Here is an 18,066-nt window from a genome sequence, read left to right on the forward strand (position 1 = left end):
GGGGATTGGAAAGGTCAAGTGGGGTCAGGCCAGAGGTTGTCCCAGCAAGACGCTGGTGCTGAGTGTGGCATGATGAGGTTGGTCATGTGAGGAAGATGAGGGCTCAGGCACTCAGGCACCAGCTAGATGGGGAGAGGGTGGGGAAGGTGGCAGCACCAGAGGCCAAGGAAGGGTGACAAGGACAGTGCAGACTTGCAAGGACCCCAATCTAGTGATGGGATGCTGGAGAGGGTGGCTTCCTGGAGGGTGTCGTGGTTGGGGCATGAGTGTGTGTGCCAGTCCCTATGAGACCTAGCAGTGGAAGTGAACCTGCAGAGGCACAGGCCAGAGGGCGGGAGCCTGGGATCAGAGCCTTTAATCCTTGGGGAAGAGTTTACTGATCACTTGCACAATACTGCACCAAAACCAGCAACTTCTGACCCGGGGACCTTCTTGACCAGAAAGTTCTAAGCCAACATCTCAAATGCTGGGCTCTGACAGTCCGAGGGCAAGGGTTCCCAGCCCTGTGGTCCTTGCCCGCCAGGGGCCCCCAGGGCAGCAGATAAATTACGACACAGTGTGTAAGTGCTGTATCAGCACGGCGGCACCACGAGGGACTGTAGCAGCTGGAATGGGGGAACCAACAAGGAAGCTCGGGCCCTGGGGATGACTCTTTTCCAGTGCGTCATTTTTCAGATTGCCAGGTACAATTACAGGCCTGCGTTCTGGAAGGGAGAAAGAAGAAGTGGCATTTTATTTATTTATGCTCATGCTGTCTGTTTTGGAAAAGGACCAGAGGCAGTGTACCACATCAAAACACATGGGCCAAGCCAGCTGAAAGAGAGCTGAAAGGCAGGACTGGGGGGACGGGGGGGTGCACGACTAAACCTGAAGCACCTGCCAAGTTGCCCCATAGGTGGAAAGACTTTGCATCAAAGAAAATGCAAACCTATGGTTACTCAGCGTCCAGAACAGCCAGGCAGAGGCCCCACAGAGACAGGGGGGCCTGGGATGGGGCACAGTTCTGGTCAGCCTATATGACTCAGCTTTCTTATCTGCAGAATGGAAATGATCCCACTGCTTTCTCCCAGAGCCTCAGGGAGATTCCCGGCATAATCTATAAAAGGCACCCTTTAAATACAGCCTTCTGCCATGGGTATAAACTTCCAGAAAGCCAGACTGAGCCCTTGTTAGAGGAGGGTACTAATTAATTAGTCAAATAATAGGGTGTGGGGCAAATCACTGAATCTCCTTTAGGCTTCTGGAGGAGCAGGAACTTTGGCAGGCAGTTACCTTGGAGAGTCTTGCAAAACAACTTCTCTCCCCAGATCCCTCCAGTGTGGCCCCCAGGCCACTGGAGCATGTAGGCCCTCCTCTGACACACAAATGCAAAGGTGCCCACATCTGAAGCCACTGGCTCCTCCCCTGAGAACCTTCCAGATAGGGCAGTCTCCATCAGGTAACCAACACTCTCATCCTCCCATTCCCCAGGATCCCAGCTTCTCCTCCTATTTTTACCCCCTACACTTCAAGGCTGGTAAGCTCTTCCACCCCAGCCACCCACTCTGGCTCCTGCCTGCAGCACCCTAAAGCCACAGCCCTGGCTCCGGCCTCAGCCCCTGGCCTAGATGGCTGTCGTAGCCACAGACCCACAGAACCAGTCTCCCTGTCTCTTGCTTCTCTTTGCTCTAATCCATCCTACACACCCAGGCAGGCGCAACTTCCTAAACAACTTCCTAACTGTGTCACACACCTGCTTAGGAACAGGAGGTGCTTCCCCACATACAGGGGACTGGTGGGTAGGTGAAGGATGCCAGGAGCTTTGCTACCAATCCACCTGAGTCAATTTCTAGACAGGCATTTCCACCAGTTTCTATGCTGTCAGATCTTTTCAGGTCTTTCCGGGATTCTGAAAGGCAAGGGGCAGGAATGGGGAAGTCTGGCACATGGCAGGTGTGTCCTCAATGACTGCCAGCTTTCTGTGGCCTGGTCCAGTCCTGTTGCAGCCTTCCTGAAAAGCTGGGCAAGCTCAGTGTCCAGGATCAAAAGGGAGAGGGGCACATGGGGTTAGAGAATAGGAAGTGACAGCCAGTGTGGGGCCACGGGTCACCATGGAAACCAAGACTCCATGCTCCTCTCCCCTCGGTTCCCCTCTCACCAGGCCTCCCTTGGCCAGGAGCACCAGCAGGCTGGGTGTGTGAGCCATGCTATTTCTCAAGATCAGGAAAGTCATCAGGTGACTAATACAAAATCTATTTACACTGATTATCTTCTTCCTGTCCGGTAGGTAAGTCATTCTGGTAAATGATAGACCAGACAGGGAACTCTGCACAGTCCATGGCCAAGCCTTCTATCTGCCAGGAGGGTGTAAGGGCAGGTTTCAAAACATTTCAAAACAAGGCCCAGGAGTCCTAGATTAGAAGTCAGGAGACCGGCTCTGCAGCTTGTTGCTCTGTGACCTAGGCCAGTTCATATTGGCCCCTCTGGACCTCAAGCACAAAGAGAATGCCAGGTGGAAAAGATTGCTCTTCAAGGATAGTTCCATCCTGACATCCCCTAGCCAGGGGAGAGCTGTGACCACCAGGACAGGCTGAAGCCTGAGGCAACTTGGGGAGAGGGCAGACCAGGAAGAAGCACGGGGCCTGCAGAGGGTGACAGAGGTAGCCTGGAGGGAGGGAGTGAAGGGGCACCGGGAAGGATGGTTCAGGGAGCAGAGCTGTGCAGAGGTGTGCAAGAGGCAAGTGCAGGACATTCTGGGAGCAGAGTCCATGGACAGTACAGTGCTGGGAAGGGCCTGAACTCAGGGCCCAGACAAAAAGGTCCTTTACTTTCCCAGCTACTGGGACAGGAGAACAGCACAGCCTCGAAGCAGGGGGCAGAGATGGTGGCAAACACCAGAGGAAAATAGAAATCTCAGGTAGGATGGTCAGAGATGGCCTCTCTGACACCCAGTCAAGACTCAAAGACATCTCCCCCCTGAGAAGCATTTGCTGGTCTTTGGGGGCTTTATTCCAAAATTAAAAAATAGCAGCTCCAGGAAGGGCTGCTGGAGCCTGCATATCCAGAAAGGTGCAAACCTGCAGCTCCCAGTCCTATCTGTCGTGCAAGAGAGGGAAGCATGCATGCTCCTGGGAGGGTGCCAGGGCCAGCTCTTCCTCACAACCTGGCAAGACCTGGGCTGGCACCATGCGGAGGTGGTGGGGGTGGGGCAGGAAGAGGTGCAGGCCTGACTCTGACAACTGGAGAAACAGGGAACCTGAGGATTTATAAAGACTGTCATGGCGCCCAGGGAAGAAGGCAAAATCTGACTTTTCAAATGAGGAAAATGAGGCCCAGAGAGGAAAAGCAATCTGCCTCAGGACACACAGCAAACCAGGGCAGAGCCAGAGCTAGACCCACATTTCTTGCCTCCTTCCTCCTGAAACAGGCCACAATTGTAACATAGAGGCTTGAACAAGATACACACTACCATTCTCTCAGAAAACCTATTGCTGCTAGAAGAGCCTATGACAGAAAACATGAAGATACAAAAAGACGCTCCCCCCAAATTGATGACTGCCTTTACCTGAGTGTGCCTACTACCACAAAGGGTTAAAAAGGGCAGAAGGAAAGTTGTGAGCAAGGAAAACAGCCATGTCAGGATAGCAGGTTCTGTGTGAAATGACTTTCCTTTAATTTCCTCTTATTATGCTATAAACCTGATTTAATAATAAAAACATGCTAAGAACTTTTTAATGTGTAATTGCTTATAATATTAAAAATTATGAGAAAATGTTTTCAATTAATATATATGTGAATCATCTGGTGAGATGACACTTTGAACGATTTTATAAGGGTTGTTGGTGGGGGTCACACATAAAAAGGGGGTCTAAGTAACCATAAAACTGCCAGTTATTTCTGCAGACCTTCTGGGAGTACAGGACAAATGTGAGAGTGTTTTAGCTGTAGGCTCCAGAGGTGTGCTTTTCCTGGTTTTGCTGCTTACTTAACCTTTCTGAGTCTCAGTACTCCCATCTGTAAAATGGGGGTGATAGAAGTACCTATACCTCCCAGATTCCTTGTGAGGGTTACATGAGCTAATCATGAAATGTGCTTGGAGCAGTGCCTGGCACACAGAGAAGCCCTCTGCAGAAAACACTGACCACCATCCCCTTCCCCACCACTATCTCAGGTACCTCTAAGAATTCCAGGGGCTGAAGGCCTCAGGAGAAAGGATCCCCACTGAGAGATATTCTGTGCTTTTAGGTGAACTAGGACTTCATGACCCAGTCAATCTTTAGAAGCTCTTGCTCCATCATTATCATTATGTTCTTCCTATCATTATCCTCTCCTATCAAAAGCCTCATCTCCAGCCTTTCCTCTCCAGCAAAAAGATCCCACACCTCCATGCCTTTGCTCAAACTCTTCCCTCTGCCTGGGTTACCAGATCCAGCTCTCATCACCACCGCCTCCCACCCCACCCCCACCCCATTTGGATCACCCAAACTCTGTGAATTTCTGGAGATTCACATGCTCACCTCCGTGCACCTGGATCCATGCCTGTCTCCCTGCTTTATGGAAATTCCTGTGGGCAGTGGCAGGATCTGCCCAGGTTACATGGTCTAGTCTCTAAAACAACAGGGTGCAGCAAGGGCTCCAGGCCAAGCTGACCAAGTCCACTGCTGAGGGCGTAAAGGACCACCTGTTCTGCCATCCTGTTGCTTTGGCCACCCACCTCTAGGTGGCCAGGGCTTGGTCAGAGAATTCAACAGAACCAAATAGCAAGTGAAGGACAAACAGGGCCTCTGCTCCCCAATAACAACAATCTCACGCACACGTGCAAAGTTTGCTCTTTCCATCCGAGGCTACGTCATGGTTGCGTGTCCTACTTTATAATGAGGACGCTGCGGCCCTCAGTAGGCTAAGCATCCTGACCCACCCAGGTGCCCAAGTTGTCCTAACTCAGAACCCAGCACCCTTCCCACACATCAGCAGGTCTCCATGTACCTGGGGCCCTCAAATCTGGGATGAAGAGGGGAAGAATGGCCTGCAAGGCACAGCTTTGGAGGGAGGTGGCCTGATTCTACTGGTTCACTGGGAGGCTTGGCCTGGGGACACCACATACATAGACACTAGGTCAGGAAGGAAACCCAGAAGCGATCTGATTCTTCCTCTTCAGCTTACACAGGAGGACACTGAGGCCCAGATGGGAAGAAAAAAGACCAAGACCAGAATCTGACCTCAAGAGATGGGCCAAGCAAAACAAAAAGGGGCACTAGGACTGAGCAGCACGAGCCAGGCTGGCACTGAGAAGGGAAGCTGCCAGCCCTAACCAGATCCTCGCCTATTTGGAGTTGGTCTCAGGTGCATCCTTCGAGGGCTGGACCCAGGTGTCCAATGATGAGGCAGCACACAATGATTCATGGTATCTTGAGCTCAAGGTTGACACAGACCTCAGAGGCCACTTGAGCTAGCCACCCATATGAGACTTTACTATTTTTACATCACCTCCCAATGCTGGCCGTCTTGCCTCTGCTTGGATATCTCTAGGATGGGCAACTCGCTGTCTCATTAGACAGCTTCACATTTATTCAGTGGGTTAAAAAAAAATCTCAAAAGGATTATGACTTTGTTGAGCCTGTTTCTCTCCCTATGAAAAGGAAAGATTGGACTGGGTCACTAGCTTTCCAACTGGGTTCCACAGAGGCCTCGGGTTTAAAGGAGGTACCTCCAGAGCTGCTGTCGGAGAGAGGCAATGAGGGCAGAAAGTTGAGGCCCAGGCAATCCACGGGCATCTGGGTTGTGAGGTTTTGTGGAGACCTGAGCCTCAATCTTGGAGCCAGAACCTAACTCCTGTGGGTGACACCAAGGGGAGTCCATGAAGAGGAAAGTTGAGGCAGACAAAGGGGAGGGGGTAAGAGGCGCCCCTAGGGAAACAGGTTTAACTCTCCAAGCCCTTCATCCCAGCCACAGCACAGGGGGCTTGGCCAAATTCACTGTTTACAAAAGCACACCTCCCAAAAGCTGCCACAACCTGCTTCATGGAGCCAAAGATGCACAAAACCTCACTGGTTAATCACAGGCCAGGTCGGCTGTGCTGGGGAGTCTGAAAATCAAGCTGAAGCAAATCATGGCTGAATGGACTCTGGAGAGGATGTCCTGCACAGTGGTTAAAACAGGGCCTCGGCCATAAGTCCGACAACTGACTAGCCAGCTGGTTGCCTTGGGCTGGTTAATTAACCTCTCTGGAACTCAGTTTCTTCATTGGTATAATGGGCGCCTACACATCAAAGGGAGATGAGGAGGTGCCAGGAAGAATTCGCATCTAATGCTGTAAACAAGGACAAGAGAACTTAGCAACCACCTCCATTGCCCTTGCTATTATTATTGACTAACCTGTCATTTCATAAATAGGTATAAACAGAGGCAGGGAACGTGCTGCCCAAGGTCAAACAGCCAGTTCGCCCTAACTGCCCACTCTAAGGCTCCTGCTTCCCAGAGGCAAACTGAGGCCCAGGGATCATTCAAGTGGCAAGTGGCCCTCCCAGAACTGCTTGACTCCAGCCTGGGCTCCTTCTGCATGGCACAGAGGCGCACAGTCTCAGGCAGGGAGAGCACACTCTACGTGGCAGCAGTGTTCTTATGCGCCAAAGGTACCTGCTCCATTACTACCCCATTACTAGAAGTTACATGCACACACGCACATAAACGTTCAGCATCCAAAACCTGTCACCCTAAAAGGTTCTTCTGCCACTCCCTGCTCCACTGCAGCCACCAGCACCCACCTCTGCCCCCACCTCCCCTGTCAGCTCAGTGAGCTGCTTCCTGGAACATTTATGGCCCCAGCCTCTGTCCCTGCCATCAGTCACTGGTAACATTTGTAACACAAAGAATTCCAAGTCAAAGGGAGCAAGGTTATTACAACCAGAAAACGTACTGTTTAATCACCTATTTCCTTAAAAACAAAGAATGTGGGTAAATATGGGCATCGTCTCCAAGGGAGGAAGAAAGCCCGGAGCGGCAAATACAAGGATGTTTCTTTGGAGAGAGAATACATGAGAGATTAACAGGTTCCTGGTGAACTCAAACTGCCTTGGACCTGACCCCTGTGGATGTGCCTCATCCAAAAGCCCAAGTCTCACATGACAATTCTACCCAGCTAAATGGCTACTCAACGCTGAGGTCCACAGCAGCACCAGGAGGAACCCAGCTCCATTCCAAAGATGCCAGGCAGTGGTGGGTCCTCTACAACGGCTCTCAGCAAATGTCCCCTCCCCCCTTCAGCATCCTGCCCCCATGTTCTGTAGATGTAAGTCTGACCCCCTCACTTCTACTTATGTGACCCCAGGGAAGTGACTTGTCCTGTTTCCCTCACCTGTAAAACAAGACAGCACCTTCTTTGCAGGGACATGGTGAGGCATGTGTGTTAAAGGGCCCAGGACAGAGCCTGGGAGCCAGCTTCCGATGGCTCCTGCCATTTCCTTGTGTCCCGGATACCACAGCGCCAAACACAAACACTACACTTCCTTTGGTACTCCACCCTAAAGACTGCCCTGCCAAGCACAGGCACATTTGGCAGTCTGCCTCCAACTTACTGTGTCCTTGGGCAAGTTTCTCTTCTTCCTTAGACTCAGTTTCCCTGTTTTTAAACGAGGCTGTTGGGTATGGATGACCCTAAAGATCCTTTGCTGCTTTAACATATGAATATGCCAGTGTCCCAAAGTCACTCCTGTAACTGCCACTCCTTTAGGCCTAGGCTGATGCCTGCTGAATGCAAGAATGGCTGGAGCTGCAGGGCCAAAGCTCCCCACAGCTGGGCCTGAGGTCCTGCCACAGAGCTGTTGTTTCACTGAGCCCAGTGGAGGTGATGGGATGTGGGAGGTGATGGGATGTGACGGTAGGAGCAGTTGTTACAGTTCTGAGGTGAAGACTCCACCAGCAGACCTGGTTCCCTGAGTCACTGGAGAAGAGCAGGCTGCCCTTCCCTCAGGACCCTGGCCCCAAACATACACTCAGCTCTCTGCCTCCTTCCCACAGAGGCCACTTTGCCAGGAGGGATTAGGAAGATGGGAGTGAGGGCGAGGGGTGGTGTTCTAGGAGTGTGGCTTAAGTCCCTCTGGTCAATCACTCCTGGCCCTTCCCAGGGTGGCCGGGCATTCCGGAGGACACACTGGGGGCCAGAGAATCACTTTCCATGAACAGGAAAAGCATGAGGCACAGTCCTGGAAGCAGGGCCTGGGCTCGCACCCACATCCTTCAACAGTGTCCTACTCGGTCTCCACAGCGCTACGAGTTTCTATTCCGCATGGGCCCTGCATACACTAGGTGCTCTGTAAATGTCGCTTCCTTTCCCTTCCTTCTAATTCAGGAGAGATAAAGAGAAAGAGCTCAAAGGCATCATGAACACCAAACAGACTGAAGAGAGGGCCGCAGAGGGAGGCATCTGTACCCCAAGTCCCAGACATACAGGGCACCAATTCGCTAGGCCTCAAAATTAGGGGTGGCTCCCAACCCACACAAGTGCTCTTGCTTCTCTGGACTGCCCGCCTGGGCCAGGAGGACCCATACGGGGGTTTCTCCTCTGCTTGAGATCTTCCCACTAGTCAAGTCTGCGTGGCTGATAACCATCTGCCTGTGGTGGCTAATAATGGATGCTCTAGGCATTATCCTGGTGACAAGAGGCCCTCGGGATACTGGACACCTGACCACATTCTTTTGGGCCCCACTGCAATTGCTTTGAAAAGGTTTTGTCATTAAGGGCCAATATAAAAACAGCCACAGGGGGAAAGTCTCTGTTTCCTATAAACCTACCAGCTAGATTTAGGCTGCTTCCAGCCCCAACACTAAGATTTCCTCATATTTGGACAGGAGTAATTTTGTCTCCAATGATCTAATCTGCGCCCTTCTACTAGGTAATGAAAGAAGGTGACCCAGCTTGCTTCTTTTATTGCCCTGGCTGCTAGGAAGCTCCAAGTTAAGTTTTCTATCTCAAATGCTATGTCTTTCTTTAGTCAGAAATTCCCGATAGAACCTCTCCCCCACTTCTCCCTAGTTACTTCTCTGTCCCTGTCTTCGTTACCATACTTGGTATCCTGTTGTCCAGACTTTCACTGTGCCCTGCCAGGTTTTTGCTGATGTGGGAGAACCGTGAACTGGTAAACTATGGTGAAGACTCAATGCAGTGTGGCCTCCCAACCACCACCTTGAAAACACAAACTTTCCCTGGCTGAGGCTTGCTGGGGACCATCCATGTGTGTCCAGGAATGGGCTCCCTGCTGAGTTGCAAGTCCCTGTGCCAACCGCTCTGCTTACCTGTCATGATCCTCTGGGCCTCGTAGGGCTCCATGTAGCCAGCACTCTCCCCCTTTCCTGCTTTACTCTTGAGATCATTCTTGGCATCAAAGGGATCTGAGTAGTCGTCAGCGATAATCACCTGCAGGGAGGAAGATGGAAGGGTGAGTCCACCTTTGGCTTTCTGCTTCACAGCCAGGCTTTGCTCCAACACACACAAACTGAGCCTGCGCCACAGCAGCAAGAAGGCAGAGGGGGAGGCAGGAACCAGGGCTGGTGCTCGACCTCAGGAAGCTCCAATTCTTGCAGGGGTAACAAAGGGACCCACACTGGCGGTGCTCTATTGCAAGAGAGGGGCCTCTGAGCCCATACATGTAGCATGGCCTGCTCTGGGCACTGTGAAGTGAGAACAGAGGGGCTACTGGGTTGAAAGCGCAGAGGCAAGAACCTGGAGGGTGTCTTTGGGAATGTAAATTGCTCAATGTAATGGAATGGAAATGGAGGAAAGTTGGAAAGGAGATTGTGGAAAGCCTGGAAACGCTGACAAGCTCCTGGTGCTGGCTGAGGCATAGAAGAGCTTGTCTAGAGATAATTATGTTCAGCGTTCCATTTTCCCCCAAATCTGGAGCACAACCACGCCTTGGGTAATCAGACAACAATTTGGTGAGATCAACGCACTGCAAAGATGACTGTGGCCCCAGACAGGCTTAATGAAAACACAAAAGCAGCTCAGGGATGGACGGATAGACTGCCGGGCCAGAAAGGGTCTTGGAAGCAACAAATCGAAAGACCTTTCTGTAACAGATGGGGAAGCTGAGGTCCTGAGGAGGAAGGGGCTAGACCAGACCCTTGACCAGATTGTCTGCTCCCAGGGCCCTTCCTGGCCTCCTCACTTGTCTGTATTTCAGAAAACAGCAAAGTTTTACAACAAATGGATAGAGAGAATCACCTGTGGGTAGACAGTGGCGGCAGAGATGGGGGTCCCATGAGAACGTGAGAATCTGGGATTTGAACACTTCAGAAACCAAGCTCCGTATTTTCCCGTTCTCAGTTGGAGGCTAAGTGTAAACACGACAACTTCCCCTCCCATTTCCTCCTTCCTAACCTTTGTGAGGGGCACACTTATCAAAGGGGAAAGGACAGGAACCCACCAAACCTGTTCCCTTTTAACACATTCTAGCTCCACCACAAACCCACTGTGACTTCTATCATTATCTGCCCCTTTGGTCACACATCTGGCAAAGGGCAAGTCCTCAGCCTCCCAGCCAGGGCCACCCAGCTGCCTCTCTAGTGATGGGGTAGGTTAGCATTTCTCTCAACCCTTGGGGTTACATGAATTGTTATTTAAATTGTGGGTTTAATTAGAAACCACAGGAGCTTTCTCTCTCTCCCAGCTCCTGGAATGTAAGGCATTTGAGGGGCCTGTAGACCCAGGGGAAGGGAAAATCCCCCTTTGTCTGCCCGGTGAATGGCAGCTTGTGGCAGCAGCCCTGGCAGGGTGAACAAGTGACCTCCAGCTGCCGGGAATGTGATGCCCGAGGAGGGACAGCGGGCAGCAGCCCTGTCACTGGCATGTAGCCAGGGGCCAATGGGAAGCACAGCACACAGCGGTCAAGCTTATCAGTGAAAGACTCAGGGCTGGAGCGCCCACCATCTGAGCATGTGCACTCCTCTGCCTGCCCCCTGCTGCCTTCCCTGCCACTCCTCCCCGGGTCAAGCTCTGAGTCCCAGCGGGGGCCCTTCCAGATGCTGACATAGTAATCGTGGCCTCTTTTGAGACTCACTGAGCTCAAATGACACCAGGCAGGGGAAAGATGGGGGCTGGGGGAAAGCTGGGCCAGGCAATGTCTTTCATTTGATATTTCTATTCTACCCTTTGTAGAACATACCAGGGAGAAAATTATACATGTGAGCCACTGTCAAACAGAACAGCTCAGACGCTGATCTGGTGTAGGATTTTGTGTCTTAGAGTTCAAGAGACCAGAAGTCCAAAAGGAGAAAATGATGAACCTGCTGTGGCTGACATCTAATTTTATGTCTCCCGCTCCAGCCTTCCTTACTGTCTCCTTTCAACGTGAACATCCTCCATCTATTCTGCAGTGAGGAAGGGAGCACCTATTTCCCCAACAAAACAAAATCATTTGGGGGGATTAGCTGGGGAGGAGCACAGGGGAAGGAGCTGGGCTGCAGTCTCTGTAATCTAGAAATCAACATCCCAGCTCCTCTCGGAAGTGCTCTGTAATTTACAAACACGGAGGCTTGCAGGGTATAAACCAAATCTTTGTTCGCCTTGGGACGGATCTCTGGGAGGCCTTTGGTGCAGCAGGCACTATCTGTACTTTCTAATTAAAATGAGATCTGAGCTTGGGCTGTCACGGGCCCCCAGCTGCCTGCCCTGCTTACTTCCGTTTCAATAAGAATTTACAAATCCTAAAACCAGGAAAAGCCCCTAGTCTCTGCTGACATATGGTTCCAGTTATACCTGCTGACAGTTGAAAATCCTTCCGTTTAAAAAAAAAAGTTTAGAATTCTGTTAGTTTAAGAAGCAAATCGGAAGGTTCCTAAAATGTATATTTAATCAACTTGCCTTAGAACTTCAAAGTGAAGTGGGTGGAGGGGAGGGAATTTGAGGTTTGAGCAACCTGAAACTAGGCAAATACTCACTGAGCTGTCTGACCTTTTGCAAAATCATGTCCTGGTTTTTGGAAGTAAAAATTTAACCAGGTGTTAGGAGAGTTAGCCAGAGTGATGTGTGCTGTGCCACAGGCCCCAGCCACATGCACTGGGCACTGTGATCACTGTCTAAGCTGTCCAGGGCAGACTGTAAGTCTGGATGGCTGGCAAGAGGCTTGAGTAAAGACTGCTGATTTTCTCAGTTTAAAAAAAAAAAGAGAGAGAGAGAATAAGTTTCCCCAGATGTGAGCTTGGATTCCTGCTGGGGTTGCTTTTGCCTCAGTTATCAGACAAGTCCCTCAAATCTAATTGAACAGTTCAACTAAAAGGGAGCCAGCGGGGACTTCTCTGCAGATTAAACCACCTGGGCATGTGAGAAGCTTTCCTTGATTTTGATCTTGAATTGGCAGAGGCCTGACAGGGCATCAGACCCCTTCACATGGTTCCAACTGGCAGGTGCAGAGCTGAAAGGGGAACCAGGCTACTGGCCTCACAACTTCACTATGGAGCTGAGCAGCAGCAGAAAGACAAAGGCTATGGCCCTGGCCGGGTAGCCCAGTTGGTTAGAGTGTTGTCCCCATACGCCAAGGTTGCGGGTTTGATCCCTGGTCAGGGCACATACAAGAATCAACCAATGAATCCATAAATAAGTCAAACAAATTGATGCCTCTCTCTCTCTCAAATCAATTTTTAAAAAGACAAGAGTTATCACTAAACCCCAGGGAAGCCTTCTTGCTTTCAAACAAAACTGGAGACCCCAGGTCAACCCAGTGCACTTAAAGGACTTTCACAGGCTCATAAAGCAGCGAAACTGGGGGTGCTTGGGAGACCTGCTCCACAATCCCCTTGTATTATAATATGGCCCAAGGCAGCCCAGAGGGTTTGACAATCCCACCCTGCACTCCATCTCTCTGATAGGGCTCTGAGAATCAGCTCCGAATGCCTCCCTTCTGTTTTGCACACACTGCTCACTCCCTTCCATTGGTCTGGAGCCAGGGTGTTTTTATCATGGGAATTTAGCTGTGATAGGAAGTTCATCCCCGAAGGGAAGTACTAGAGGAAGATGAGTGTTGCTACTTGGCCACATATCCATACGCTTTTGCAAGACAGCAGCACCTGGGTGGAGAACTGGGCCCTTTCCATGCATGTGTTCTTGGTGGAAAGGTAAATTGGTAGAGCCACTTTGAAAGAGAACTCTCGACAGAACCCATTAAAATCCAGAAAGATACATGGATTAACTCAGCAACTTCACTTCTCAGTATTTATTTCCAAATGTACACAAGGAAGTATGGGCAAAGATGCTCGCTGGAGCAAGTAATAATAAGTTGCAAGCACCTGCTACATCCACCCATAGGGGATCGCTAAATCATGCTAGGTCCATGCTATGGAATATTACGTAGCAGGTTAAAAAAAAAAAGCACGAACATAGTTCTCCACGACATAGCTTGAAATAAAAGGAAAGCAGGCTGTGGAATGATAAATACAACCTGACACCTATTTAGGAAAAATAAAACAGAAACCTGTGTCTCTAATGTAAAGAAAAGGCCTGGGGAGATACATACTTCACACTGACACCTCCTGTCAGGGGGACGGGACTGGGATTGGGATGTTTACAGGAAATCAAAGGAGACTTGTCTGTAATGTTAGCACATCTTCAAACAAGGAAAACCTATTAATGTATTATATGTAAAACCAAACTTTTAAAAAAGCACTCTTCTTCACAGGCTACTTTTGCTACAGTAGATAAACTGTTTCCCAAACTTGCCTGAAGATAGGAATGGCTTGGAACGCTGCTTAAAAAAACCAGATACCTACCCCCTAATAATGTGTATATTTAATAAGCAACCCAGGTGATTCTTATCAGGAAAGTGTGGGAAATGTTAAGCTAGAGCCAGACCCCTCCCCACTACTCTAATACAAAGCCTCCAGATATGACTCTGGATTTTCACTTTTCCCAGATATGTCTCAGTCCTGTTCATTAAAGTGAAGCAAGAAGTGGGTGTTAAATGCAGCTCTCTCTTGCTTTCCTTCCCTGGGAGTTGACAGGAGTAAGAGATGACCCAACATGCCTTGGTCCATCTCCAGAATCCAAGACGTAGAGGTAATGGCATCCTCTGTGCAATCCTGAGGGCTGGCCCTGGATTGAGCAACAGAGCTGTGCGGGGGGAGAGGCCATGCAAGACCCTGCCCTGCCCAGTGAGGGGAGCCTGGGCCCCGTGCTAATCCTGGCCATGAGGATGTGCAAAGCTGTCTGTTCTAAGGCATAGACCCTTTCAGGCCAACTCTCTGTGGCTCTCAGCAAACCCTCCAGGAAGATCCCTGGCTCTAGAAAGGGCTAGTGGGACTGTAGAGGAGGCACAGCTAAAAATCACTCAAACCTGGTAAAAGCAAGGACCAGAGAGGTGGAACAACCATCACCTTCCAGGAGTGGTGACCTGTGCTGTCCCCACTACCCCAAAGGCACCTCTTCTGAACTATACAGTCACCTTCATGTGCTCTGCTGTCTGTGGGAACTGGCAGCTTGGGGACCCAGATTGGCCTTGGCTGGACGAGGCAAGCTAAGTCACCCCCTCTCTGTGCTGCTCTCCTTTAGCTGGAAAGTGAGGGGGCAGCACCTCATGAGGTTCTGGGTCCATTCCAGGCCCATGACTTCTGTCTGCTCTATGCCAAAGAAAACTGCAGAGGAACATAGGAACACACCTGGGAATGTTCTATACCATCCCAGCTGGACCATTTCCTTATCAATTTGCCATTAAGAGTGTACATTACTTTCCCCAACAGTTTGGGGGGCATGGATCTCTTTGGGAATCTGATAACTGATGAAGGTGTGGCTCCCTCCATCACCTTTATATACGCTTGCAAAGTGTTGGGCACATTTCAGAAAGGTCAGGAGCTCCAGGTTAAGGCCAAGCCCCCTTGCATTCGAGTCACTTTAAAGAACAGCTAAAACGAGATACACTCTTTTCTAATCCTCACCTGAAGATATGTATGTGTTTTTAAATTGATTTGAGAGAAAGGGGAACGAGAGGAGATTGGGGGGACGGCACGACATCAATGTGAGAAAGAAACCAATCAGTTTGCCTCCCATATATGACCTGACTTCAGATGGAACCCGCAGCCTAGGTTGTGCCCTGATGGGGAATTGAAACCTTTTGGTGTACGGGATGATGCTCCAACTGAGCCACCCAGTCGGCGCACGAGAACACTCTGCCTTAGCACAGTGGCAGGTGCTGACTGTTGTAATTCAACACACGTTACTCACCTGGCTAAAAAGACGGTACAATGTGTGACTGGCCTGCCATTAGGCTGGGGAAGGAGGGGGAATGTGAGAAGGACGGTCAGGTCCCTATGTCTTGGCTTGCCAGTTAGAAACCCAATAGCCACAGCCCTCCAGAGCAGAGGCAACCTGGCCCTCTTCCGCACTCTGGGGATCAGGAGGGCTCCTTGAAGGGGAGCAAACGGTGTGCAGCCAGGAGGCTCCATGCCTCTGTTCCCCATCAGGGGGCTGGGCAGGCTGGAGTTCTGGTTCTCCTTTGGGACCCACCATGACACAGGCCCTGGCAGGCCCGATGTCCCTACAACAGAGACTCTGTTGCCATGCCAACCAAGATATGGCATGAATGAAATAGGGATTGTGGATCTGGAAGAATTCCAAATGACCAAGGGGCTGCCCAGAAAGAGCAGCGGACAGATATTCTGCACAGATCCAGAAACTATACAGACACAAGCTCAGCAAGTCAGGGAGAACATCTAAGCCAATAAAGGGTCACGGGACATGCTCCCTGGGTACCAGAACTCCTGCCATTCGGGTATCCGAGCAGAGGCTCTGCTTTGGGTAGAGATCAGACTACTAGCTATTAGCTACCAGCTGTCCGTGCTCTGTGTTTTCTCAGCACAGATTCAATGGCCCCAAAGCAACACCCCAGTTGCAAGGAATGCCTAGTAGGTGGCTGTTTGCAGAACCCCCAGTGTGGCCGAGGTGGGTGGTGTTTCTGAAGCCCCAAGGCTGACCAATGGCAGCGGGGCTGCAGCAGCTGCCTGGGGCTTTGCAAATTCACAGAAAGGACCCAGCCAAGCAGAGCTCTAGAGTAGAGCTGGCTCTACTGCACCCTCGCTGGTTCACTCTGGGCAAATTGCTTTATCTCTTCGAGCTTAGGCAATTCCGTGAAATGGGGCAAAACTGTTTGCAGCCTCAGCTTCACAGGAATGTTGTGGAGAGCAAATGATGAGATGATTTGGGGATGTGTCACCAGTTTAAAAAGAAAGGCTCTGGTGCACCTCCTGGTCACTGGGGATCAAACTAAGTACTGGGTCTCTGCCCACTGAAAACTTAGTGGGGAAGACAAACCAAAGATCTGAGAAGAAGGCCCCAGTGACCACACAGAGAAAACTGGCTGCAATCAGGCATGACAACAACTGTCAATCAACCACAGAAACAAAAGAGTTTATGAATGATCTGTTTTTCCCCTTTTAGGTTCTGGGCAGGATGCACCTCCTAGTTAGGGCCCCTGGCAAAGAGGTAGAGAACCTCTCAGGACCCTCAGGGCCACCCTGCCTGTGTGCTGGCTAGGGTGCTCCTGGTCTACGGCATGTGTCCGAGGCTCCAAGGGGTCTGCAGGACCGACTGTAACCTTGCTGGGGAACACTCCATTCAGAGATACAAACAAGCACTCCCCCACCCCCCACCTATCCTTTCCTTTCTCTGTCCCAGCTCTGACCATCACAGACCAACTCTCCTTACGGGCGTGCCAATAAATCATTTCTGACATGGTAAGGAAGTTAATTTGGGGAAGATTAATTAGCTACATTCACACATTCAGCTGCAATTCCTGGAAATCAGATGGTGGGGAGGGAACTTATTATCCACAGCAACCGAGGTCTGGCTGGTTCCTTGTCTCTTAAGGTCTGACTCGCCCATGCAGAATCACCTCGAAGTCCTAAGTCCCTCTTTCATGCATGGATGTCAAGTGCTCTGACCTCAAAATCCCACTGGTGGGGAGCCCACAACTTCATAATGCTGTCATCTGGGACAGTCATCACTATTAAAGTGGTCTTCATCTGGCAGCCGACATCCACTCTTACAGACCTTGCTTGGGTGCTGTACTGTAAATGCTTCTTTACAGACCAGGCACACGGCAGGAGGAGAGGGGTGTTGCCAGTGGTCTCCACTGGTCTTTCCAGTCCTCCCCCTCCCAGAGCCACAGATGCTTGCCTAAGACACCTGCAGGTTCCAACTTGTTAGGAAAAATCCATTCCAAATTACAGCCTCTGCCAGCTCCTCTCTGCTTCCCCTCCCAATCCCCGCCTCACTCACACCCCACTCTCCTTCAGTTTAACCCCGTGGAGACTGCTACAGGTCCTGGGTGGAAGCCTGCTGGAGTGGATCCTGGCCCTTCCCTCTGTTTATCCTGAAACCTCACTATTAAGTGGTAGGGACTAGCTTTTCAGCATCTCTCAAGCAGTGGGAGGTTCTATTAATTCTGAAACAGCTCAATCCCAGAATTTCTTAACTGCGTTCAGTTAGGGCCTGTGGATGGAGAATTCCGTGCATCCCTCCTAAGAACAGACACATCCCGGGGTCTGCAGAGTAATTACAGGTGAAGTCAGAGCTGAAAGGGAGATGGTCTAGCCTGGTGGGTTTCAACAAATTATGTGTGCAATTCATGCCAAGGAAATCTCACAGGAAACCCCAACATGCACCACTATCCGTAGTCTGAAAAGCATGAATCCATTGGGGATCAGGAGGCCCAGAGGGGAGGGTGAAGGTCAATGCTAGAAACAGGTAACCAAATATTTCCTAACTCCCAGGTCCAGACTGTGTCTGCAACACCTGTATGGCTGTCTCATTTTTCTCTTAGTCATTCCTAAAATTTTCAGGGTATATCCACCATAATCATTCCCCAGGGAAAGCTCACTAGCACCTCTTGCAAAGACTACCACCCATCCCTGCAGACAGCTCCCTGTGGGAGGCCGTCCTCAAGCCAGCCTTGGTCCACTTGGGTCACCTACTGAGCCTCCCTCTCTTCCCCAGAGCTCTGGCTCAGCACTGCTCAGCCCTCCAGCGACCCCGTCAACCTCCACCCACCTTTCCAGACAACCCTTTCTTCCCAGGCTTCCTGCTCAAGGGCCTACAAGTGTTCCTCC

General features: G+C 50.7%; 1 protein-coding gene across 2 annotated transcripts in view; it reads right to left on the reverse strand.

The window, feature by feature from the left end:
* Window positions 1–18,066, reverse strand: part of SHB (SH2 domain containing adaptor protein B) — a 124,833-nt gene that overhangs the window by 72,089 nt on the left and 34,678 nt on the right. For both annotated transcript variants that reach the window (XM_087823211.1, XM_087823212.1), the window contains exon 2: window positions 9,271–9,391. In XM_087823211.1, coding sequence (XP_087679337.1) covers window positions 9,271–9,391 — 121 coding nt within the window. The remainder of the gene's footprint in view (window positions 1–9,270; window positions 9,392–18,066) is intronic.

This window comes from Miniopterus natalensis, chromosome 12 (genome assembly GCF_054644295.1).
Source record: "Miniopterus natalensis isolate mMinNat1 chromosome 12, mMinNat1.hap1, whole genome shotgun sequence".
In the NCBI taxonomy this organism is placed as follows: Eukaryota; Metazoa; Chordata; class Mammalia; order Chiroptera; family Miniopteridae; genus Miniopterus; species Miniopterus natalensis.